This window comes from Glarea lozoyensis, assembly GCF_000409485.1.
Source record: "Glarea lozoyensis ATCC 20868 chromosome Unknown GLAREA5, whole genome shotgun sequence".
NCBI classification, from domain to species: domain Eukaryota; kingdom Fungi; phylum Ascomycota; class Leotiomycetes; order Helotiales; family Helotiaceae; genus Glarea; species Glarea lozoyensis.
In genome coordinates this window covers 921,376-944,819 of record NW_007361000.1, presented here as the reverse complement: position 1 = coordinate 944,819, position 23,444 = coordinate 921,376, and the positions used below count along the sequence as shown (strand labels likewise).

At 48.0% G+C, this 23,444-nt stretch overlaps 6 protein-coding genes across 6 annotated transcripts; 1 reads left to right on the top strand and 5 right to left on the bottom strand.

Annotated features, from left to right (window-relative positions):
• Window positions 1-2,371: 2,371 nt before the first annotated feature.
• GLAREA_04504 (uncharacterized protein) lies at window positions 2,372-2,906 on the top strand (the record flags this gene model as incomplete). Its single annotated transcript, XM_008086881.1, has 2 exons — window positions 2,372-2,673; window positions 2,729-2,906. 2 exons carry the CDS (start codon window positions 2,372-2,374, stop codon window positions 2,904-2,906), a joined length of 480 nt encoding a protein of 159 aa, XP_008085072.1.
• Window positions 2,907-5,541: 2,635 nt separating this feature from the next.
• GLAREA_04503 (uncharacterized protein) lies at window positions 5,542-6,409 on the bottom strand (the record flags this gene model as incomplete). Its single annotated transcript, XM_008086880.1, has 2 exons — window positions 5,542-5,879; window positions 5,929-6,409. The coding sequence occupies 2 exons, from the start codon at window positions 6,407-6,409 to the stop codon at window positions 5,542-5,544; spliced, it is 819 nt and encodes a 272-aa protein (XP_008085071.1).
• A 1,530-nt stretch (window positions 6,410-7,939) lies between these two features.
• Window positions 7,940-9,313, bottom strand: GLAREA_04502 (uncharacterized protein; the record flags this gene model as incomplete). The annotated part of the gene is made up of 2 exons (XM_008086879.1): window positions 7,940-7,984; window positions 8,036-9,313. The coding sequence occupies 2 exons, from the start codon at window positions 9,311-9,313 to the stop codon at window positions 7,940-7,942; spliced, it is 1,323 nt and encodes a 440-aa protein (XP_008085070.1).
• A 3,526-nt stretch (window positions 9,314-12,839) lies between these two features.
• On the bottom strand, window positions 12,840-14,808 carry GLAREA_04501 (uncharacterized protein; the record flags this gene model as incomplete). The annotated part of the gene is made up of 2 exons (XM_008086878.1): window positions 12,840-14,249; window positions 14,302-14,808. The coding sequence occupies 2 exons, from the start codon at window positions 14,806-14,808 to the stop codon at window positions 12,840-12,842; spliced, it is 1,917 nt and encodes a 638-aa protein (XP_008085069.1).
• Window positions 14,809-16,641: 1,833 nt separating this feature from the next.
• Window positions 16,642-20,043, bottom strand: GLAREA_04500 (P-loop containing nucleoside triphosphate hydrolase; the record flags this gene model as incomplete). Its single annotated transcript, XM_008086877.1, has 10 exons — window positions 16,642-16,738; window positions 16,815-16,833; window positions 16,985-17,060; window positions 17,182-17,268; window positions 17,537-17,899; window positions 18,075-18,323; window positions 18,369-18,719; window positions 19,155-19,268; window positions 19,315-19,525; window positions 19,580-20,043. 10 exons carry the CDS (start codon window positions 20,041-20,043, stop codon window positions 16,642-16,644), a joined length of 2,031 nt encoding a protein of 676 aa, XP_008085068.1.
• Window positions 20,044-20,745: 702 nt separating this feature from the next.
• GLAREA_04499 (Adenine nucleotide alpha hydrolases-like protein) lies at window positions 20,746-22,951 on the bottom strand (the record flags this gene model as incomplete). Its single annotated transcript, XM_008086876.1, has 2 exons — window positions 20,746-21,753; window positions 21,800-22,951. 2 exons carry the CDS (start codon window positions 22,949-22,951, stop codon window positions 20,746-20,748), a joined length of 2,160 nt encoding a protein of 719 aa, XP_008085067.1.
• Window positions 22,952-23,444: the final 493 nt, after the last annotated feature.

Here is a 23,444-nt window from a genome sequence, read left to right as displayed (position 1 = left end):
ACTTTTGCTCCTCGTAGTTATTGAAAGGGGGTGATGCTGTCAAAAATGTACGTCCGGCGTGGTTGGTGTGACGCAAAAAGATCCAACTGCTTACCCCCAATTTTGGAAGTGGATGGCCCAAACAGAGCATGGAAGGAGGACGGTAGATCTTTGTTGGTGCGCATCTCTGTTCGTCATTTTCTCACCGAGATCGTCTTTGATACTGTTGGATTGGCGTTGTGTCTGTTCTCCATCTTCCCATTCATGTCTTTCAGCTGTGTGTTGGTGGGATGTTTACGAGATTGTTTGTTGGATTTCCCATTTTATCGTGGAAATGGAAAACCGGTATCTGGAATCCCATGACCTCAAGACGAATAGGAAACCGTTGGCCGCATCCGTCGCCGTCACTGCGTAACGAATGGAGATAGATGGATATTCCAAGAGCGCAAGTGTCAATCCATGCCCTATGAATATCTTGAGCCTCTCATGCGGATAGTTCGGGTATTATATGTGGTGTTCAGGTCAGGGATGGACGGTTTCTATGATTCTTGGGAGTCGTGATAGGGACGGCTAGTGACAAGTGTCTGTTTTGATCAATCAGTTTAGAGATAGACAATGTTTTGTGGGTAGGAGATTGAATCATGGAACCACTTGTTCTTGACGCATGCCGACAGGTCCAAACTTGGGGAGAGTTTCATCCTTTCCTTCCGAGATGATTGGGCGTTGGAAATGTCAAGTGTCGTTTTTGCCTGAGGGCCAAGGTGTTGGAAGCAGAAGAAAGGTTGTTGATCCCAGACGGTCAGTCGGAATGACTGGCTGCGTCCGTGTTCTGATCGGCATCTGTGAGGTCATTGCCGTGGGGCTGATCGGTCCCAAACGCGGCGAAATCTTCCTTGCCGACGAATGCAGAAATGGACGAGGTCGGGAAAGGAGAGCCGATGGGGGTTGTGGTCACTCTTTTGAACAATAATAGACGCATTGGGTGGAAGAACGGTGTAAGGGTGTATCAAATCAGAGTTCGCTGGTTCGTTTGGTGAAATGATTTCAAATATGGCGCGAGGTACGAGTTGTCAATAGTCCTGGTGCGACGCAAGCCACCAGTTTGAAGGGCTTGAAGGCCATGTGTCCGCCACAGCTAGGATGAGATAGGCAAGAGAGGGGATTCAGGGGACCACATGAGCCACACGAGCGGTGATTGTGTGTAGAACTACTTGATGTACTTAAATACACCAGCGACACGACGCGACTATACGAACAACACCACAATATACTAATAATATCACCTCGGTATCGAGTTATTGTGGTGTAGTCGAGCTGAGTGGAGTTGAGAGAGAATCAAGAGGGGGGAGAAGAGGCTCCGAGTGAGCCGGCAACAACAATGACTTTGTCGTGTTTGTTTGGCACGAGCGAGGACGAGGGACCTGCACCTACTAAACTGGGGGGAATCAAATCAAAGGAAACACGAACAGACACGACCGACGACTTATCGCGCACTTTTGAAATGACTTGAAAGTACACGTGATGATACAATTACACAGTATAGCATTTCGTAGATGACCATGCAGTGATAGAACCAAGGTTAAACATACGACTAAACCTTACTATGGCTCGTACCGTCCTTCGTAATCTGTCCAGAGTCCTATTCCTTCAATGACGTCGTGTCTGCCTCGGAGCCTCGCCTGTGAAACTGATGATAGATTTTCCGTACTCATCATGTTTGCGTTCTTCTCACTCTCCTACGAATAAAGTTGCCCTCTCACACGCAGATCAAAACCTAACACTCATCAAACTCCCACTACACCACGACTCCACGACTCCTCCGCGCGCAGATACGCTTGTCGGGTCACAGACAAACTTGTCTAGTCTGGCAGAATCGACTTGTACGGACGTAGAAAAAGAGCGGAGAGATAACCCACTCCGACAGGGTCTCACCCGCCGATCCAAAGGTGGATCCGAACCCGCCGCTGCAAGTGGCTGCAAGTTCCCTCTCGAGCCTCCTGCTGCTGCTTGCTGCGCTGCTTGCATCAAACCCACATCCACCAGCAACTACCTCCACGCATACCACAAATCCTTTAACCACAACTTTTTCAGCACGACTTTTCATCTTATTCACTGCAAGCAGATGATCCAAGATACCCAGCTATCCTCACCACGATTTTAGAGGGCTTAAGGTTATATCACGTCGACCGTTTTCAATACCTGAATCAATTATTGCAGCAGCGCTGTGGACCTCATATACCATTTGATTCTCCCACCTTTACAGCTTCGCGAGTTGAGATCGCACACCTAAGACACAACGGCTTCTCACGGTACACCATCTAAGGACGGCGGCAAAGAAGCAGTAGAGAATCACGGAGGAGATAGAGTCGCAAACTCAACTCAACCACCAGATATGTCTTCAATAACATCACCACATCCCCAAGCCTTACCAGCGTCCCTGCGCTCCAGCGGTAGCTCATCCTCCTCCTCCTCAGTTCACGAGGCAGACACCGTCACACCACAACAAAACCTCAAGAGGCCTCGTCTGTTATCGCGGAAATCAAGTGGGACCATCATAGTACCACGTGAGGCACGTACGGAAATGAACGATGAAGATGAGGACTTTGATGAGGATGATGCCAGAGCCATGAGCCCAAGAAGGAGTTCGCAGGATTTAGAGAAGATGGGACAGGAAGCGAGAGCGCATTTAGATGCGTAAGTTGATTATTATTGTCCTTCTGATTGTCACGGTAGACTAATTACGTGACAGACATGCCAAAACCCTTCAAAAGTCCCTTTTAGAGATCTTTAATCGGATCGAAGCCGTCAAGGAGGAACACGACAAGCTAGACAACAACAACAAATTCTTACAAAAATATATCGGTGATCTGATGTCGACGTCGAAGATCACTTCAACGGGTGGCAGCGGTGGAGGAAGGAAGAGATAAAAATCATACGATCACAGCAATATAGGGAATGTGTCTCGGGGAGGAGACACAGATGGAGAGCATACATAGATACGAACCTCTTCGATGACATCAAGATACCACTTCAACGGCAACATACCCAGATCAGCCGCCCACATTTAGGGCGGATTTAAAATGCTCAGCATAGCAAGGCATAGCATAGGAGACCACGGCGTAATCAATCATTTCAATTTCATCACTTTATATCAAATCATATTTTCCACAGTCTCGACAGAATGCTCTTTCTGGACATCGACTTCACTTTCGATATGTTAGATGCGCATTTGTCGTCACTGGACTCACTTTCGTCAACTTGAGCAAATGTGGGTCGTCGTACTCACGTCATTTCTCATCATACGATACGTATCAGGCAACGAAAGCAATCGGTCAATCATCGAGTCGACATCCTCAAAGGCAAACAGCCTCTCATCATCTTGTACCAAAACACCCAACAACAGCGGCGTCCTGAATACTTTTTGCATCATGTTTCCCCACGTCCGTCATTACTTTCACAGCACAAACATCATACCCGCTTGCTTTTAGGCAAGCACAACGGAGTAGTTTATTAGCACTACAAATTCGCTGCCGAGAAGGAAAACTGGAGCAATGGGTGAGCTAGGAATTTGTATTATAGTTTAGGGAGGCTTTTTAAAAATAAGATCATGATTTGACTTGAATTGTGTGTTCATTTTTGGGATTGTGAGTATTATGTGCTTGAAGGGTGATCTATGGAAGGTTTTGGGTTTAGATTACTCTTTTTGTGTGGCAGGATAAGACTTCCAAGTACATCTCAAGTATTCCTCCTGACCACGATGAGGAATAGCGATAGAGATACTAGGATGGCGCATCGAAGTCTCTGTGGGTACTGGAAACTCATGTGTATACGCCACCAAAGAAAATTTCATATCTGGAAGACTTGTCCTGGAAGTGATATAATCACTATCACGACATCAGAACCTTCGCTGTTGGGGGATTTGGCTTGGGTGATGGAGGTACTTAAGAGAGGGTTTGTGTGTAGATGAAGAGAGATGTACCCGCGTGTTGAGTAATGTGAGTGGTAATCGATACTGGGGTGGAAAGGTAGGGTATTAATCAACGTTCTTGTTGCATTTCACTTGGGAGTATTTGTGTCGACAAGAAAAAAACTTCACTGAAGAGTATTTACATCGAGATCTAAAAGAATTCACTGAAGACTATTTACATCGAGAGGTTAAAAACTTTACTAAGGAAGGACTATTCACATCTACACAGGAAAACTATCATCTCCTCTACCTCCCCTAAACCAAACATAAACACAACCTGCTATAACCTAAGAACAAACCTCACTATCTTACCCACAACCTCTCCTCTAATCCCTTCCACATACGGATCTCAAGATAGCGTGGATCATCAACATCAATACTTCCTCACCATCTACACAGCTACACTCCTACGTTCCTCAAAGGCAATCCTTCAAACAGCGAGGCTGCCACTTGACTGGAGATTACTCTGTCTTTGCAAACTCCTATTCTAGCAACACCTGTAAACATCTCAACCCACGACCGCGAAATTGCGAGTTCATGAGGCAGTAGTAGACATACTCTGCAAATAGAGTCTGTGGAAAGGGTGTTCAAGGGATTGGGGCTATTCATTCCTTGCATGACCGTTCTTTCTTTGGTTTGGCATGTCCCTGCAACGAATCATGTGATATCTTGGCTATCATATACAATTGGTGTTTTCACTGTTATTTAGAATATCCTATGTTGTTCAATCTCACCAACGCTGGGCAGGTGACTCTGGTTGAAGTGAGATTTGGAGCTGTGATTTGCGATTTCTGTTGCTATCCAAACTTTGTCTCTGTTAAAGCGAAAAGGCCGTTAAAAAAATTCAACGTAAGCCTTTTGGGTAATGGTATTCCTTACCCTGAGAGAAATAACAAATGGAAGACTGGTGATTAATGCTACCACGCGTACAGGAAAGTCGATTATATAGTACGCGTAAGACTCTTAATTGATGCTACGACTTACTTCTTTTAAGTCTGCTCTAACTAATATGAAAAAACATGGAGAGGAACTGTTTATATATACTCATAAGTGCTGGATTTGAAAGAGATGATAGAACATAGCTTGGAAGTTCTGAGTCTTCTTGAGTCAGTCAGAAAGAAGACTGAGAAATGTTTTCATGAATGCCTGCTCAAAGTCTTAAACTACTTGCTTGACCAAATTGGATATAAGTAGAACGGTTTAACGGGAAATTCTGGGAAAGACTGACCTTTCACTGTTATTTAAACGACCCCCAATTTATATAAATCCATCTTGTTGATTCTGTAAGTACACAGTAGACGAATGTGAAATAGCTTCTCACGAGTTATTGGTAACAAAATCGTCTCAAGGGTTGCTAAAGGATGCTGTGATAGACCTTAAGATTAATAGTAAGAATGTATCTAGTTTAATAGATATTTATGTTAAGTTTCTCGCACCACAGATCTGATTAGCTGGGTAACGCATATAGTATCATACTCTACACCTCAATGGTAAACGCCAAGTGGTTCAATCTAGTCCTCACTCACTACCTCAACCATACGTCCTCCACACCCACTCGAGCATATTCGCTAGTGATCAACTCAACAAGCATCTATTCACCTCCTTTCGAAACCCCCCGGCTCAACCGCCAACACAACAACCAAACTCGTAACCATCAAACCCAATGTCACACCCGCAACAAGCGCCACACTGCCCCTACTCGCCGGAAACTTGCCTCTGATAACCCAATGCTGGGCCTCAAAGTAGCGATGAAACCCGACGCCGAGGACAAGGATCGAGATGGCGAGGAACGTCGCGCCGAGGGGTTTGCCCATCTGGCGGATGCGCGTGTGGGCGGCGGCGGAGGTGGTGTTGAGACGGAAGAGCTGCGTGATGGCTATGCCGATGGAGGCGAAGGCCAGGGAGGTGCGGAGCCAGGCTAGGAATGTACGTTCTGGAGAGGTAGGTTAGTATGGGTAGAGGAAAGGGGAGATAGAACGAACCAAGTGCCAAATGATCGCGCGCTACACTTCCTTTATTCTCCAGTTCAATACTCCCGTATTTACTGAGGAGACGAGTCCAATAACCATCTCCATCTCCCTCTTCCTCTCCTCCTAGCACTTCCCCCTCATCTACACCACCACCAGCTACATCCCTCTCCCTCACCTCCGTCCCAGCATATCCTCTCTGCCCACTCACATCCAACCTCGTCGCCTCATCCACACCCTCATCAACCCCATCCTCCTGTCCCCTCCTCCTAGCCATATCCCCAGACAGCTTAACCTTCCTACTCCTCGCCCCGTCCAGCAGATCTTCAATCCTTGTTTTACTATCCACGCGCCCAAGCGGTGAATTCGAGTTTGTATCTGCGGATTTGCGCGTGGGCAGCGATCGCACTGATTGAGTTTTTCGAACTTCAGTTTGTTTCGCAGATGATGGCGACGACGTCCGAGGACTTTGGGACAAAGCAGCTTGAGACGCCATATCCGTATACCCTCCCCACTCCAATCACGCCTCTCAGCCCAACCGCTCTCAATTCAGGTACTCAATCAATGCCTGTCACCCAGTTGGCCGAAAGTACAGGAGTGGACGGTAGGTAGGGTGTTGTGCTTTCTCCATCACAAGCACGCAATTGTTGCAGGTGGGGTGCAGCGGTACTGACGAGTGAGTTACGAGGTGTGGTTTTCAGTGGGGTGGACAGACCCCGGATTTGGATGACAGCCCACTAGCGAGGGAGCTTCCGGTTGTTGTGGCTTTCCCTTCAAGTTAGAGGTATTCGTTTTAAGGACGTGAATTGTCACAATAGATTAGAGTTTTCTTTTTCGAAGTGAAATGCTCTAGGTCCAAGCGATATTATGTGATTCATCTGTATTTCCATGGATATTGACTCACATCATTGGATTCACAAAGTATCGAAGAGTATACCGGATATTCACAGGAAACACATCCAGACCAGAGTACTTACTGAATCACCCACTCACCTACTCACTTACCATCCCATGCCAACCCAAGTCACCTTTACCTCTTTACGAAGAAAACACAACAATTCATCACTATCAATCTCGCAAAACTCAAGAACCACAATCACCTACAATAACTTCACTCACGGATCAGGCAAAAAGCAGCGAATAGGAATAATTTTCGTATACACAAGAAACTAGAAACCCAGATATTTACTTGACTTGACTTAACTCCTTGACGAAGATGGAAGGCGGATAAGGGATGCAACAGATCGAACGTCTTTCCTTGTTTCTTCTCCCTTCGTACCACTAGAACTACCGAAATCTCTTTTGGTTGAATACACAAAGGTCCCATAAGTATCTACACCCTGCAGAACCAGCCACAAGCAAAAACCATATTCCTTTTCAAGTTGACAGATTTGGATCATTCGCTCGATATAGCAGCAAACGCCGAAAAGAGCCGAAGGACAGAACATACGTAGCTATGCAAAGTGCGCCAGCGGCCTTTGGAAAAAGGCCGTAGAAATGAGAGAACCGACGAAGTATCTGTTAAGGAAATTCTATGACACAGGGTATGGCGGTGTCGAGCGTTCAAAGCTCCTTATAACCAAAGTGATGGCCAATCGAAGGAATCCGGCACCTCCATGTTAAGAGCATCCATCCGCTTAGAACACCCCTCACGCCTTCCAACAAACATCAAGAGGGAATCCACCACATCTAGCCACTGTCTCAGATGTTGTGCGTAAGAAAAGGCACCGAGCCACCAGACAATATTGTAACAAAACATTAACGACATTGGATACAAAGGAAAGAAGAGGTCCAAAAGGGCCCGAGTTTCCAGAAGGCGATATAATCGAAGCACTTTAGATAACTCATTTAATGACTTTTGATCTAGCTGTGGCGAGTATGTGATGACCGACAGACTTTGAAAGGCCCTTGGATATATGAAGAGGCGAGGAAAGCAACAGTCGTGACTCGCAAATTTTCAAGTGTACGAGCAGCAGGGTATCCACGATGAGAAAGTTGGTAATGTGGATTATAATTCTTTAATTCTCTATGAGAACTCGAAGACTGCAGATCCACCCTTGGTAACACCGGCCTGGAATATGTTAGTCATTGAATTCATCTTAAAGTCATGGGTTGAACTTACTGTGCATCCTGTTGGAGAGACAACACCGTTGGTGTAATATTGTCCATTCTTGTACTCACACTTACCAGTAACATCTCCAGTAATTTTGATGTTAAAGTCAAGTGTTCCATCTGGGTTGGTTGGAGCATTTGGGAAGATGGAGAGGAAGGTACCGAAATCGGTGGTTCCAACGCCCATGTTTACAGGAGCCCAGTTACCCATGTTGGAGCCAGCGGTTCCCCACTTGCAAGCATCAGAGACAGAAGCACCTGCTGGGTTGATGTAGTATTGAGCAGAGGTAGCAGCTCCTTCCCACTCGTAGTATTCAGATGCGATAGGGTTGGTGACTGGTAGCGTGGCACCTCCAGCACAGTCCAATGGAACAGTCTCGGACTCGCTACCTGGGTAATCGGTACGGCAAACGGCGACGTTCTTGGAGAGCTTGTTCTTGACGGAAACACCTCCGGCACCTTTCTGGCAGATGGTCTTGTAGCTTGGGCGGGAAAGCTCGAGCATACCGTTGCTGTTGCAGTAAAGTCCTCCAATAGATTGTCCAGTGTTACCTTGAGCAGATGGCCATTGAGACTTTTGGTAACCAGGAGGGCAGGCGTAGGAACAGAAAGAGTTCTTTTCGCAACCACCAGAGACACCAGTGTGAATCTCGGAAATGGACTTTGCTCCAGCGGAGTAACTTGGAGTCTTTTGGATACCGATCCATCCCTCAAGACCGAGCCAGTCAACATAGACAGCTCCGTAAGCCGAAGGGAAGGTAGAGCAAGGAATTGTACCGCTTGGGAACTCGGCGGTAACATCACCATCACCACTTGAGGGTTTGGATGGGGAAGAGCTCGTGGCAGCGGCTTGGGAAGACGAAGAAGATGCAGCGACCGGGGCGCTACTTGGTGTCGGAGTAGGGGTAGGGGTTGGTGTTGAAGAGGTGGTCGGCTTTTCCACAAAGACAGCAGCCTTGACGGCGCTTGAACTTGGCACTGGTGTGGAAGATGGTGGTGGTGGAACAGCTGAAGTTGAGGGTGCAGGAGCTGGAGCAACGCTCTGAAGAGTGTCGCCAATAAGGACATATTTGCCCGACTTGATACCTGCTTGGACGTCGTCGTAAGTGATGGTTACGCCATTGAGCTCATATACGGTGACGACTGGGCCAGCAACAACAGTGGTGTACGCAGCGTCGCGAGCTTCGACTGGTGTGCCTCGTTTTCCGTGGAGTCGGGCATGGTTATGCTGAGGCTGGGCGACCGCGAGAGTTGCGGCGCTAAGCAGCGCGATTCTGGAGAACTTCATTGTGAAGAAGCGTATTCGTGAAAGAATACTAAAACTAAAAGACGGTGGTCTCTCGGAGACTGCTGCAGGGGTTTTATATGGAAATCTCGAGAGTCATAGACTTTGTGTCGTGATCGAAACTGTGAATTAATTGTTAGTATTGACTGGACCACCAACTCATCTCGCGACCAGGACAATGCGAAGATTACTCGGCACAAAGGAAATCCCAGCACACAAAGCGAATGCAAAGCGATCGAAGGATGCGACGTACAATTTAACAAGCGATCTCGACAGGCTCTTGAGTTTTCGCGTTCTTCGTCGAAATGGATGGATAGAGTGGTAGGTTTTCTGTAAACAGTTCTGGATTTCTCGTTGGAAGCGGATAGAGGAGGTATTGGATCAGGATGTTGGAAAGAGGGATCGATAATTCAGCAGTTCCTAAATGAGTGTGGTCGAGAGTCGAAACTCTCTAGTTGGGATGGAATGTGATGGTCTTCAACGGGGAGGTCGACGAAGAGAACGAGGAAGATAGGGAGGTTGAGGCAGTCCGCCAGCGTGCCTGGAAATTGAGTGTCGCGGCTAGGCTGAATTAGGTTTAGACTAATTCTGGCCAGGAACAAGCCAAGCAGAGGCCAATGGGAGGGAGGGTAGTTATTAGCGAGCGGGGCAGGTGCGACTAAACAAGGGGAAGTGCGTTGGCATTGGAAGGAGCGATCTAGGAACGGACAGGGATGCCAAATTACTCACGAAGGCAAAGGAGGGCTGGCCAAGTGGTGGGAAGTGGTGGTGGCCAGTGAAGCGTCCAAGATCAGCATTCAGGGGCGGAAAGGAGAGCGACTTTTCGTAATTATGTTTATTAGGCTGTTGAGTGTGCGTTTAGGTGACGATCCTCCTATAATTGAATTCAAATAGTTGGATAGTCCAGCTCTTGTTAGGACTGTTGTGGTGATGTCAATTTTTGGAGCAAGTGTTGCTTCGTTTGGTCTTAATCAAGTAGTCACTGCATCACGCAGTTAGTATCGGCCGAATCTTTATCTTTTGTCTCAAGATCATGAAGATTTTCTGCTCAGCTGATGGATTCAGACGCTGTGTAATTCAACCTCGTCTGTTCTATCTGCCACCAGCCTGCGCAGCGACTCGGGAGAACTGCAGATTGACTGAGCAAATAGAAAGCGGAGTGACGGCTACCAAACAAACGGCCGAACAGTCAAACGTCAATAGCAAAATATACCAATTCCTCTTCTTCAACTGCAAATGACTCTTTCTCTAAGTCACTACCGGTAATCCAATCTCATAATCACCCACCGACGACGTAACCACCAAAGCCAAGTGGATGTCAAAGGAAATGACAATTTGTAACGAGCAAACAAGTCCGCTCAGCGTCGTCAACACTCTCCACAACAACAAGCCAAATCTCTGATCAAACCACCGTTGATATTTGGGATATGCTTGCCCGATCGTGGAGTCCTCAAGATTGCGATCTTTCGGAGAAAAAGATAGGTGATCCTGAATCCTGTTCAGGTAACCTAGTTCAGCCTTCGTGGGGTATCACGAAACTGGTCGACTTGATCAGCTGAATTGTTAGGCGGAACGTAGAATCGGATGTGTGATATATTCGGAATTCAATCATTTACCTTTTCTTTCATTGAATTCTCGTCATAGGAACGCTGTAAATACTTGTATACATTACCATATCTTCTGGACCCCTTACAAAACCAAGACCCTTGCAAATCCAAATTCCGAATCACAAACATTACTTCAACCATCTCCATATCATCCAAACCTCACAACCAAACCCTCCATCCTCCCCATCCCCAAACCCCAAACAAAACAAAAAACAATCAACAGATCTCCCTTCGTCGATCATCTCACCCACGGCCCCAACAAACCCCAATTTAGTCCACGCATAAATAAGCACCCAAAAATAACGCCATCCGCCCTGAACTAAATCCAGGAACAGCATTTTGATTCGCTCACTTCATTCGCCTCCCACACTTGAACATCGTAAATGCACTTGCGCATGCAAATCTACTAAGATCGTGCATGCAAGATCACGATGAACTCATCGCGCGGTTCGAGGTTATTTTGGTGAGTGATGGTGGGATTTGGGTTTCATAAATCGAAAGGGGAGCGCTTGGAGTGAGGGTGAGCTAAGGCGGTTAAAGGGGGTGGAAATTAGGACGAGAGACTCGGCGGCTTGAGAGACTTGACAGTGATGGAGTAGTGTCATGTGATTGGAGTTTTATTTGTGAGGATGCTTTATCAATCGTTATATATACAGAGAAATCATCAGACTTATAGTCACTAGATATAATACTGATTTTGTATCTTCTTTAGTAGAAACAAAATAACAAACACGTGACTAACCCTCCTCTCAATCCCTCTCCACAAACATCCTCAAAAAGCGGTGCGGCAAACCACATACACAACACGCAACATCCTCACCCAATCAAACCCCTCATCCCATCTATCACCACTTAACCCCTATCTCACCTGCCATTTTCATCTCATCCCAACAGTACAACCTCAAGCAATCACATCCGTCCGTACAACCCCAAATAATCCGTAACTCTGTATCTGCCCGACAGCTATCTGCCGCCCGACTCCCGACAGCTAGAACATGTCACGCGCGTGGTCGTGCTACGTATCCATGTGTTTTCGGGTGCGACACTTGCTGAAGACCGGGTAGGTGGTGGAAGGGAATGATGTAGTGTATCTCGGAAGTAGTTGGGCTTTTTGAAAGTGCCGTATTTATGCCTCAGTTCATTGAGTGTTAGTCTATACTGAAACCCTCTATTCAGAAGAAGAGGTGTTATGAAGTACTAGATAGTCGGTTAGAACATGTAGGTCCTGCTATCTTCAAACAGCCATCTGCAGCAAAAACACCAAGATCGGCCATGTACACAAGAGAACTACGCATTCTTTGCAGGATTAGCTCTTTCCTCTTAGCATATGCTGCTTTCGTGTACAAAGCACGACATATGTACCTGCCGCAGAAGCCATCGCAAGACTTCTCAAAGATAATAGACGTACTACAAATAACGTGGAAAACTTGCTATCAAAGTAATACCGTACTAGAATTCATTTCTAGCTATTATGTTTATCGTAAGGGTAAGTAAGAGCTTTCAGTATCGAAATTGTCGTAAAATATATCAGGATAGAAAAGGCATTCCGAGAACCACCTGGTAGAGTGAAACTGGCTTTACTTGGTGTATGTTCGCGCTAGCATCGACTATATTCGGTGTGTATACAGTGTACAAAGAGCGGCCAGTCATCAGAATCTAGAATTAGCTAAAAATGTTGAAGTAATCAAGAACAAGTTGAGATTAACATAAGTTTTCAAACATTTCTATTACAACATTTCTATCTCTCACAACTCACCTATATAACCACCACCTATTCAATCTTCCTACTAACATATCCCGACCCCCAAATACCCAAAAACACCTTACCCAAAAAATGCCAAAACATGCAACGCTACCACCCAATGACCTCGCATCCAAATCCCATGGTATAATAGTACAAACCGCGCCCCTCAAAATCCCACCTATACAAGTTGCAATCCATTACCTGTCGTCATCCGACTAAGACTCAACGTCCTACTATCCCCCTTCATCACATCCCCAAACGTGCCATCGCCCCAATTCCGCTCCTCATTGGGCGTTTGGAAGACCTCGTCACCGTAGCCGGCTTCGTCTTCACTGTCGTCTTGTTCGAAGTGTTCGAAACGGGCTTTACCTTGCGTGTTTAGGTTTAAGCGGTCATTCCCAGAAGACGTGACTTTTAGACTTTGGAGTTGGCTTGAGAGGGTCTGGACGATGGCTTCGAGCTGGTGGCGAGCTGTTTGCTCATTGACTATTAGGTTGGTGAGGTAGGTTAGGTGTTCGGCTGTGAAGGAGCCGTCTTTCGAGATGGTGGGGGAGGAAGATGGGATGCCGCGGATGGTGGTGGATGTGGAGAGAGGCCGGACGGTTTGGGAGGTACTGTTTTCGTTGTTTGATAAAGGAAATGTTTCTAGCGAGGGTAGTTGTTGGGTATCAGTGTCGACTGTACGTGGTCGACTGCTTCCATATGATGAGGAACGGAATTGGCTTCCATATGACCCCGTGTCGAGTGTTCGATGTCGAGTTTCATGTTTTGGCAATGAAGCCTCAGATGTGCCCGTAGCTGGTCTGTGACCATACGACACACTATTATATTTATTTGATCTTCTTGGAGGATCTTGAAGCTGTAATGCTTCGGCAGATTGATATCGATGGAGCTTAATCACAGCCTTTTCCATCCTCTGCACTCTATTTTCTAGCTGAAGAACCCGAGACTCCAAACTCGCTGCTTGAGTTATCTTCATGCCGGCCATTTCACCCATAGGTCCGAAATTGAAGGGTTGAGGAGGTTCTTCGGGTTCCACGTGTGGATCCTCACCATCGTCGGACAATATGGGGTCTTCGGCTCGGTTCGAGGACAAGGGAGATATCACCCCTGGGTCATAGCTTTCTCGCCAGTATCGGATTTCATCACTTCTCCGTCTTGCTATGGCAGGTGAAGTGATAGCTCTGAGTTCGCCCACGCTTCTGGAACGTCGGTTTGGATGGCTACCGCTGGTAACGGCCATGCCAATGCCAGTGTCTGCTTCCCCAGCAGATACGGATTTGCTTCCTCTTGCATGGCTACTAGCAGGACGAGGTGATAAGCCTGTCCAGTCACCAGCAAACCCAGCTGCTTTTGTTGGTGTCCATAATCTGCTAGGTGTGGTAGCTCTCCTCGCCCGCGTCTGCCCATCTGTCTGTGTGGAGTCTCGCTGGTTTGTCTCTGGATTTTCGCGCATCGTGAAGTCCTCTGGATCGAGTACAATCGAGTGAGACCGTAATGCGCGGTTATACTCATTTATCGGCAATGAGACTGAGCGAGTCTGGGTGTTGGAAGAATCTCTCTTGTTGCGAGTGAGCGCAGACGGATCCTGTTCAGCAGTCAGTAAAGCTTTCGCCATAATTCATTCTCCTTTTACTCACACTGCGGTGCTGATCCGCACGATCCCCGCCATCCTGACTTGGAGCCGTGGTAGTGGAGGCAACGCTCTTCCGCTTCTTTCCAAACAATTTGCCAAACACCGTCCTCAGCGACGACTTCTTCCGCTGGGGAGCTTCCATATTTATCTTTGAAGGAACGCTTGTCGTCGACATTCTCGGGGCTCTTGGAGGACTTGTGCGTCTAGCTGGCTTCTCCTCTAATGGTTTCGCGGCTACTGACGTCGATTCTAAATGGTCTGCGGGAGCACCCACTGGTAGTGCTGGTCTCTCCATTATACTCTCCAGATCGGGACTGTTGGACGACCTCAACCGGATTTGTTCTTCTCCCTTGGATCCTATGGGTACTGCAATGCCTGTGCCTGGGGTTCTAATTGGGAAATCCTCGTCTTCTATTGGAATTGGATTCGATATTGTCTTTCCGCGGATCGACCCTGTCTCTCGACTCGGCGCATCCCCATTCCACTTTCCAGAAGCTCGAAATTTACTCATTGTGAAAATCTACAATCTGTCTCTGACAATCCAGAATCTAGAGAGAAGTTGAGGCCAGACTTGTTATTGAGGGGTATGCATCTGCAGGCCAGCTCTTGCGCATGCTACCGGTGTCGGATATTGTGACAATCGAAGAGGGGTGGGCGATTAGAAATAGATCGAGGCGCAATCCTATATAACCCTCATTCCAGAGCACATAACAATGGGAAAGGAGAGAACAAAAGTCGGCATGTTGACAAGAATGCCCATTAACCAACTAAAATCATCAGTCCATGCGTGGGCGCATCACGTATCATATATCCTAGGTCGACCTGTCCTCGGTGTCCTGGAGTTGTCGCGATAGACAACAGGGAGAGATCCCTGAAACTTGAGCTGGCATGAGAGCGGGCTGCTAGGGATGGGAAGGGACAGGGGAGGTGGTGTCCACTGTCCATCAACGCGTGCCGAGCTCGAAAAGTCCCTACGAAGGGGTCGAGGTGTATTGAGAAGTGGCTCGAACGGGCGAGTATGAGAAGCGGCTTGATAGGAATCCGAGACTAGAAGACTAAAGTATATGATATTGCTCAATTATACTTGTGTTTATATTTTTATGCTATCTCAACCATTATCACTTGGAATAACTTGCAAGTGCTTTCCCTTATGCAAGCAGACCCCACTAAGGGACCACAGGACCGCCAACTCTGTCAAAAGACCCTTCAGCCTGCCAGTCTACTGCACAGTGCATCGCATCTTTTTCTCCGTTGGATCAATTCTCCGCAGACAATAAAAGTCATTGGGAAAGGTGCCGTCGACGCCAGTACGACACCTCTGCTGGCGGGAAACGCTTCCTGCGAGCTGGCGTGGGTTGCATCGCGGCTGCTCCAAAAAGACTTCACTCTGGAGATCTGAAACACGGTGGAGAGGGGTATCGACGTGGACGTGATTCCAATTCCAACCTGCAAAGGCAGACAACAACTATAGGAATAATACCCAACGTATCACAAGCCTATAGCACTCTTCAATGTCGCAATCTTATGACCAGCAACTATGATCTCTCCACCAACAACAACCTCAGTCCATCACCACCCGTCATCCTCCGGTAACGAGAGGCACAACTCATGGTACTGGCGCGATCTCCCTCCACGATTGCACCTCATCCAGGCCAAAATCATGCCGTGGCGCAATATCCAACCAAAAGTATATTCCCCGAATGGACATCTCCATTCCTCCCCCTAACAAAAGAAAAGACGAACATCCCATACACGGCTTGTCTGCATGAGACGCTACACCAGCGAAAGATGACCTGCTCGAAAGCCTAAAAGAATCCATCACTCTTTCCAGATTCAGAAGAGACTAATTTGCCGTGCGTGTTCTGGGATAGGTCTAATGCAAGTCCGCTATGAAACAAGCAACAACTAGAGTCAAAGCACTGTATGTGCGCCAGAGGCACTCTCGCTCGTCCAGATACACGCTCGTATCTTCTCACAAGCAAGTGCCCGCACACGAGGTTCATGCAGCGTGCATTCCTCTCGTTGCTGAAATGAGAGAGGGAGATGGCATGATGTTATATATGTATAGTTGCGGCTAACACAGAAAACCTACTGTATCTTCGCCGCTAGATACAACGACGAAAGTATAACGACGCCATCTACCTGAAACAACCCAGCTCCCAGTTCGTCATTCGTCTGATCCTAGAAATCACGTGGATCTCCCCGTTCAACATCTGGAGGCGAGATGAGGATGATGGCGCAAGCATAACCAATTAGTTCCACGGATCTGCCCGTGTTAATGCCATTACCCAGATCTCACTCTTTCGATCCGAGAACCGAACATCTCATCATTCCTTCCCACGCGTCATGATATACTGTTCAACTCCCCCACATCAGGATATCTCAAATCGGCCTTCTCCTCTAAAAACACCATCCAGGATTTCAAAAACTTGTTATTGCCGCTAGACCCAGCCCAGTCAGATAAGTCTATCGAAAATGGATATGGGAAACGGATGTCAGAGAAGGGTCTGAACTCACGACAGTGTTTCGGAATCGCCTATGATTGTTAAACTTCTACGGGGTCGTGTCATAGCGACTTTATCGATTTTTTTCGCGTCAGTGCTAAATTCCGATACGCAGTGCAACGAACTATTTGTTTTGCGATTCCCGGTTTTCGGGTAGATAGGAAGGGTGGGTGAGAAACATACCATTTAATCTTCTTTTCTCGCCCAAGAAGCCGACTTCTTTTTCGGGGTTGCTGCGTACCAAAGATACGATTATGGCCTTGGTTGCGTCAATGGGATGTTCGGCACTTTTTTTGCTACCCCAGACTTCTCGGGTGAGCAGCGAGGGATGTTTGATAGGCTCATGGTTTGATGTTTGGAGTGATGACATGGGAACATACTTCTTTTTCTCGGCCTTGGAAACCGTCGACACTTCCGAGTTCGATGCCGGGGAATGTTTCTTTTATGGTTCGGCTTATTAGGGCGAGCTGTCGGTGGTATTAGTGAGTTCATGATGTGTTTTGGGAGGACGAGAGGTTTGAATAGCAGATCCGACATGAACTTCTCCACAACATAGGGGTCATCTCTCTGCGGTTGAGAAGTTGTTTGTTGGGAGGCATATCTGCTGGTACAATTGTGTAAGTCATACACGATGTACCAACAAATATGCCTCGAACAGGAAATCTCAACCTTTCAAATCTTTCCTCCATGCTCCCTTCAATACGAACGCTCCGAACGGCATAATGCATCACTCACCTGCGCATTATAAGGTGTAATAATAGCAATATCCTCCTCCTTCACCCCGGCCTCAACCAAATTCCCAACATGTCTCCTCACAAGCAAAGCCTCCATCTCATTACTCTTACTATCCCCCAGCAACCTCCCTTTCTTCCCTTTCTCTTCCTCTTCCTCCTCGTTCTTTTCTGGAAAATCACCGCCTTGGGTATCGAAGAATATGAGCGGTTCGGTCGTATCTTCTGTTTCTAGTACGTCGTAGGGAAGGGTGGATAGGAGACGCGATTTCACGGAGTTGGCCGCGATGAGGAGGGATGAGTAGAGGGTGTCGGAGGGGAATTGCATTATTAGTGAGTGCATCCGGTATTGGGTTGTTAGCATTCGCTAGGGGTGGTTAGCTTGATTGTTGAGCATGAGGTGGGATGAGCTTTTAAGGAAATGAGAATGGAGTGAGTGGTTTTTTCGCTTCAGTATGAAAGCACTTCACTGCTTCATACACGATGAGACATGAATTGTCTTTATATCGAACACTACCATATCTGATGAAAAGTCCACTCACCTTAACAGTATCCCCATACAACTCAATCAAGCGATCAAAAAGCGTCGTCTCCAGCGTCATACCCTTAATGATCTCCCCTCCACCCCCCTCACTCTTTACTTCACTCTTCGTCTCACTCTTAATCTCACTCTTACTCTTCGAATTAAGCGACTTGATAGTCGGCGGCAACTGCAAATGATCACCAGCAAGCACAACCTTCTTCGCCTTCCACAACGGAACCCAACACTGAGCCTCCAATGCCTGACTAGCCTACACCCATCAGCTCTCCTCGACAACTCATCACAATCCACTCACCTCATCCACAACAACAACATCAAACACCTCATCCTTCAACTGATACCCTCCCGCACCATGCAACGTCGCCAACACCACTTTCGAGCCCTTAATCAACGTACTAATACATTTCCGCTCCCGATTCCGGAATTCCTTGCGTAGTTCGCGGAGATCTAGGTAGATGGCTTTGCGCTCACGTGCGCTTTTGGTTTTGCGGACTGAGGCCTGTTTGGTGTCCATTTCTTTGCGGACGTCTTGGATTATTTCTGCCGCGGAGGAGTCGCGGGTTAGGATATCGAGGGAGTGGTGGAGGACTGAGGGGAGGAGGCGGGCGGGGTGGCCGAGACGGACGATGGGGAGTTTGTGGGGGGCCTGGGGGGGTTAGTTGTGAGTGTGGAGAGGAATAGGTATGCAGATTGGTAGAGATGAAGATAGAGGAGGCTGTGAGAGAATGGGGATTATGAGAAGAGTGTCCCTTCCAGCTCCATACGGCGCACCTCGAAAACTTCTATATAGACAACTTTTATTGAGCTCGAGACAGCCATGTTTGAGCTGGTTTTGCTGTTTTGAGAGGCTTCTCCTTGAATGTGTCATTTGGAGCTGGAAGGGTACACTTGGAAGTAAAGCTAGAAGAGGAACATCCTCCCTTGTAGGTTGAAATGCAAGTAAAAGTCTTCTTGACTTGGAAAACGGCTGGGTTCGATCAGAGGAGTTTTGAACACGATTGAACCCCTTCATCCATTTCAAATGTGCTTTATATCAACCAGCGGCGTCACAAGATGAACTTCAAAGAAAAGTAATACTTACCAATCTCTCCACAATATTATCCACCGAAATATTAGAAGGACCACAAACCAAAACCCTCAACCCCCTCTTCACCATCTGAAGTATAAGTTCAATCAACGTATGCGTTTTCCCAGTCTAGATTTCATCAGCCCCCTCACACCTCACAGATCTCATCACTTACCCCCGGCGGACCATGAATAAGCGCCACCTCTCTCGATCCCAGCGCAAACCTAATAGCATCCTTCTGAGACTCATTAAGACTATCATCAACCCACTCTATATCCCCGACATCCTGCACCGGAGTCGGGGAGTCGATACCAAATAACACGCGTATGAGCGTGGAATACTCATCTGAACCCATTTTCTGGATCCGCGTCATTACTTGATTCATCCTACCACACCATTAGCCCATCCCATTCCCACAGAGTAAGTAAGCAAGGAAATACCGTTTAAACGTAACCTCATCCGCCAACTTCACCACCCACACCCTCCCCGTCGGCCCTTCCTCCCCCTCAACAGCCACCCAAACAGCCCTCCGTCCCACCCTCGTAACCACACCTCTCATCCCCTTCCCCTCCAACTCCTGAATCTCCCTCTTCCTAGCGCTCCCCGATGGCTGCTCACCCACGACGACGAGATCGCCAACGCGGATGCCATGTTCAGGCAGGTCTTCGGACCCAGAAGCGGTTGCGGGGTCGGGGGAGAGCTCGAGGACGGTTTTGCCGCCGAGCCCGGTGCGTTGGGAGACCAGGAGGAGGTTGGTGAGGGCGAGACCGGCGCGGGAGAGGGCGGTGGGTGTGCTGGATGTGAGGAGCGTGGTGGTGGTGAGGACTTCGGATTCGAGTTCTGTGGTTAGGAGGGAGAGTTGGGTTGTTGCGAAGGTGGTGGGGGAGAGGGGTGAGGGGGGCATAGTTAAGTTTGTGAAGTGTTGTTTTGAGTGGTTGGGTGGTGGTCATGTGAGGTTATGGTGGTTGTTGTTGATGTGAGTGAGGTTGTAGGGCTGAGGTATTTGGAGGTGCGAGGTTGAGACTTGTGGGGACTTGAGATGGGATAGCTACGAGAATCTTGTGACGAGAAATCCAAAATTCAGTTGAGTCGAAACTAAAAACTTATCAAAACATCCACTTCGTGGAAAATCAGCTAGGGTATTTTTTGGTGTTGTGTCGTCGCTTTGGGAAATGTGGGGTAAATATGTCATTGATATCAACTTCACCAAAAAATCAATTTCACCAATATTGTCTCCAGATCAGTTGTTCGTGCGAATCAAACAATGATACTACTCTATTTCCTTGGAAGACATGAATTAATCAAGATTCACCCTCGTTCGCTCACTAATTCGGTCATCACCATGGTGACACATTCTCAAACGAAAAGAGACGATCTTCTGAGAACTATAGCTCAGCAGAAATCCCAAATTTGCTTGTAGGGACCGCACCAGGGCCTTACGTATAGGAGCTCGAAGCAAGAAGCCTATCTCAAGATGCAACAGAACATAGATTTTTACACAATCCCAAACACTACACAGTACTCAATATACATAATTTCATTTCATCTACATTTCATTTTATCTACATTTCATTTCATCTGCATTTCATTTCACTCTCTATACCAATCACTCACTAACAACACCCTCCCAAACAAGCACCCCCGCAACCCTCCTCCGTCTCCCATCCCAGATCCGATTACACGGTATAACCCAGCCATCCTGACTCTCAAAATTCTTGACCTCCTTATCTAAGTAAGCCCCAATCCAGCCCATATCCCTCCCCTGCAATCCCAAAACCTGACGCCCATCCGCCAGCGCTTCATCCATCTCCGCTCCATCTTCACTCCAATAAAAAGAGAGGATGGTGTGCATTTGATTAGCGATGGAAGTCTGATAGATACTCCACCCTTTGCCAGAGACGGTAGCATGTACTACAACACCAGCAGAATCAGAAGTAGTAAACCCAGCACTAACACACCACTCAACCGCCGCACCCCTCGGTAAATCCTCAATCTCAGCTGCAAAAAACGGTGGTGGCTCTTTGGATCCTGCAACTGCATTCCAATCCGGCAACGCACTCTCCCCTTTCCTAGCCCCGTGTGTTTGATTCACAGAATCATGTTTGTGATCCCAAAGATCAATATCCTCCTCATCCTCGTCACCATCAGGAGGCGCATGAACACACTTCCAAGCTCTCGCCGCAATCCTAGCATTCTCCTCATTAAAATCAAAATTCGCACGCGGTAAAAACACCACCACACTCCCCCACCAACCCACGCCCACCTCCGTTCCAATCCGCCACAAATGCTGCAATCCCAACACAGCATCAAAGGCAAACCCCTTGTCCTCAGATAATTCCATACTCGCCGGTATCAACGGGATCTGCCCTGCAATCGTGACGACCCGCTGTTCACGTCCAGGCGAAAGAGGTAGAGAGATGGCTTGCGAGTACGGTCCGATGTTGGCGGGTGCCCAGTACGAGCAGGATTGCACGTGTAAGGCTTTGCGGTGGGTGAGCGGGTGAATGGAGAGCGTGAGGTTGATTTGGAGGTGTGTGTTTTTGGGGAGGAGAGGGCCGAGGGAGATGGTGATGCGGGAGGGGGGATTGGGGTGTGGGAATAGGGTTGTGTAGAGCTGTGTTTGTTAGTCGGGTAGTTAGGGGGGAGGAGAGGAGATATACCTTGTTTATGGTTGTGAAATCTGAGATTGAGCGGAGGAGGATTGTGGTGTGTGTTATTGATGTCGAGGAGATTTTGTGGTTGGTTAGGAGAGTATGGATCTGGGATATGAGATCTTGAGTTTGTCCTGTGATGGAGATAGAGGAGGCTGATGGGTTTGGGGTGAGGGCGATGTGAAGGGTATTTGGATCTTGGGTTGTGGTATGTAGTTGTATTGGTTTTGCTTCCGAAGAAGATACAACAGTTGTAGAACCAGGACTATCCTCCTTCATCTCCTCAAGCTCAGCAAGAATGTCACGGAACTTCGGATCCAAAAGGTCAGGAACCCGACATTTCACCTCCTCAATTCTTGACTGATCTTTCATCTCCACCCTCGCCCTCTTAATCCTCACCCAAGCCGCACCACCCCCCTCCCTAACAATTTCCCTATCCTCCTCTTCAACCACAATCCGTCCCTTAAACAACCCGTCCGGCCCATCAAGCACCAACGTCTCAAACTCCCCACCCTCACCCAATACCGCCCCATCCCCCTCACTCCCAAACCTCCTCATCGCGCCCTCAATCCGTCTTCTCACCCTCACATCCGCAACATTCTCCCACAAAAACCCCTCATCCAACCCGCCACTCGCAACCTTCACAATCCGCGCCTCCAACCCCACCTCACCCATATCCCCCAACAACACCCCCTCACTCCCCGACACAACAGGAAACTGCCACAGATACCCCAACGCCGTCAACCCCAACCTACCCGCCACACACTCCACCCTCGTTCTCTGATAACTACTCATAATCGCCCCCGTACTCACAGCATTTGCCCCCGTCTCCCTCACCACCCTCCGCAGCAACGGCACAAGACACTCCGTCTCATCGCCCTCCCTCATCTCATACACCACGCCCTCCTCGACCGCGCCCCCCGTGATCTCCTGGCGATACAGCGGAATCCCCAACGCCTTTGCATACAACGGGATAACGGTATGTCCCACCGTCTGATACATGAAAGAGTTCAGATCGTACTCAAGCTCATTGGACGACGGGGCGGGGTACAGATTGGCGAGCGCGACGACCTGGTGGCCGTGCTGGAGACAGTGGAGCAGGCTGTAGATGCTGTCTTTGCCGCCTGAGATGAGGGCGATTACTTTGAGAGGTTCGGTCATGCCGGCGTTGCGAGCTTGCGAGCTTGCGAGCACTTTTACGAGCCTATGAGCAGGAGCACGAGGTTGTAAGTTGGCAAGCACAAGCCTACCTTTGAAAGCCTAACACGCCAGCTACCCAGGTACCTTTCCCAGCTTAAAATCTCCCCAGTTACAAGCGTCTACGAATCAAACGCCGTGTACCAAGTATCTTCAACCTTGAAAATGCAACAGACGCAGTCGAGCCGCAGCCGCAAGCGAAAGGCGAATTTATGCGAGTTCGGCGTGTCCAGACCAGTCACGTACAATGCACAAACTCAGCCTTCAAATCTCGCGTGGAATAAAGTTGGGTTGTTGGTGTTTACGTCATAAGATTCTTATCGAGATTGATTGATGAGGGGTTGTTTATGCTTAGATAGATGGATGGTTCTTGGTGGCGGGGTTGTGGGTGGTTGTTTTGTTTGGATGAGGTACGAGTTGGCGTTGATGCAGGTGGTCGATGTCTTAGGCGAAATTG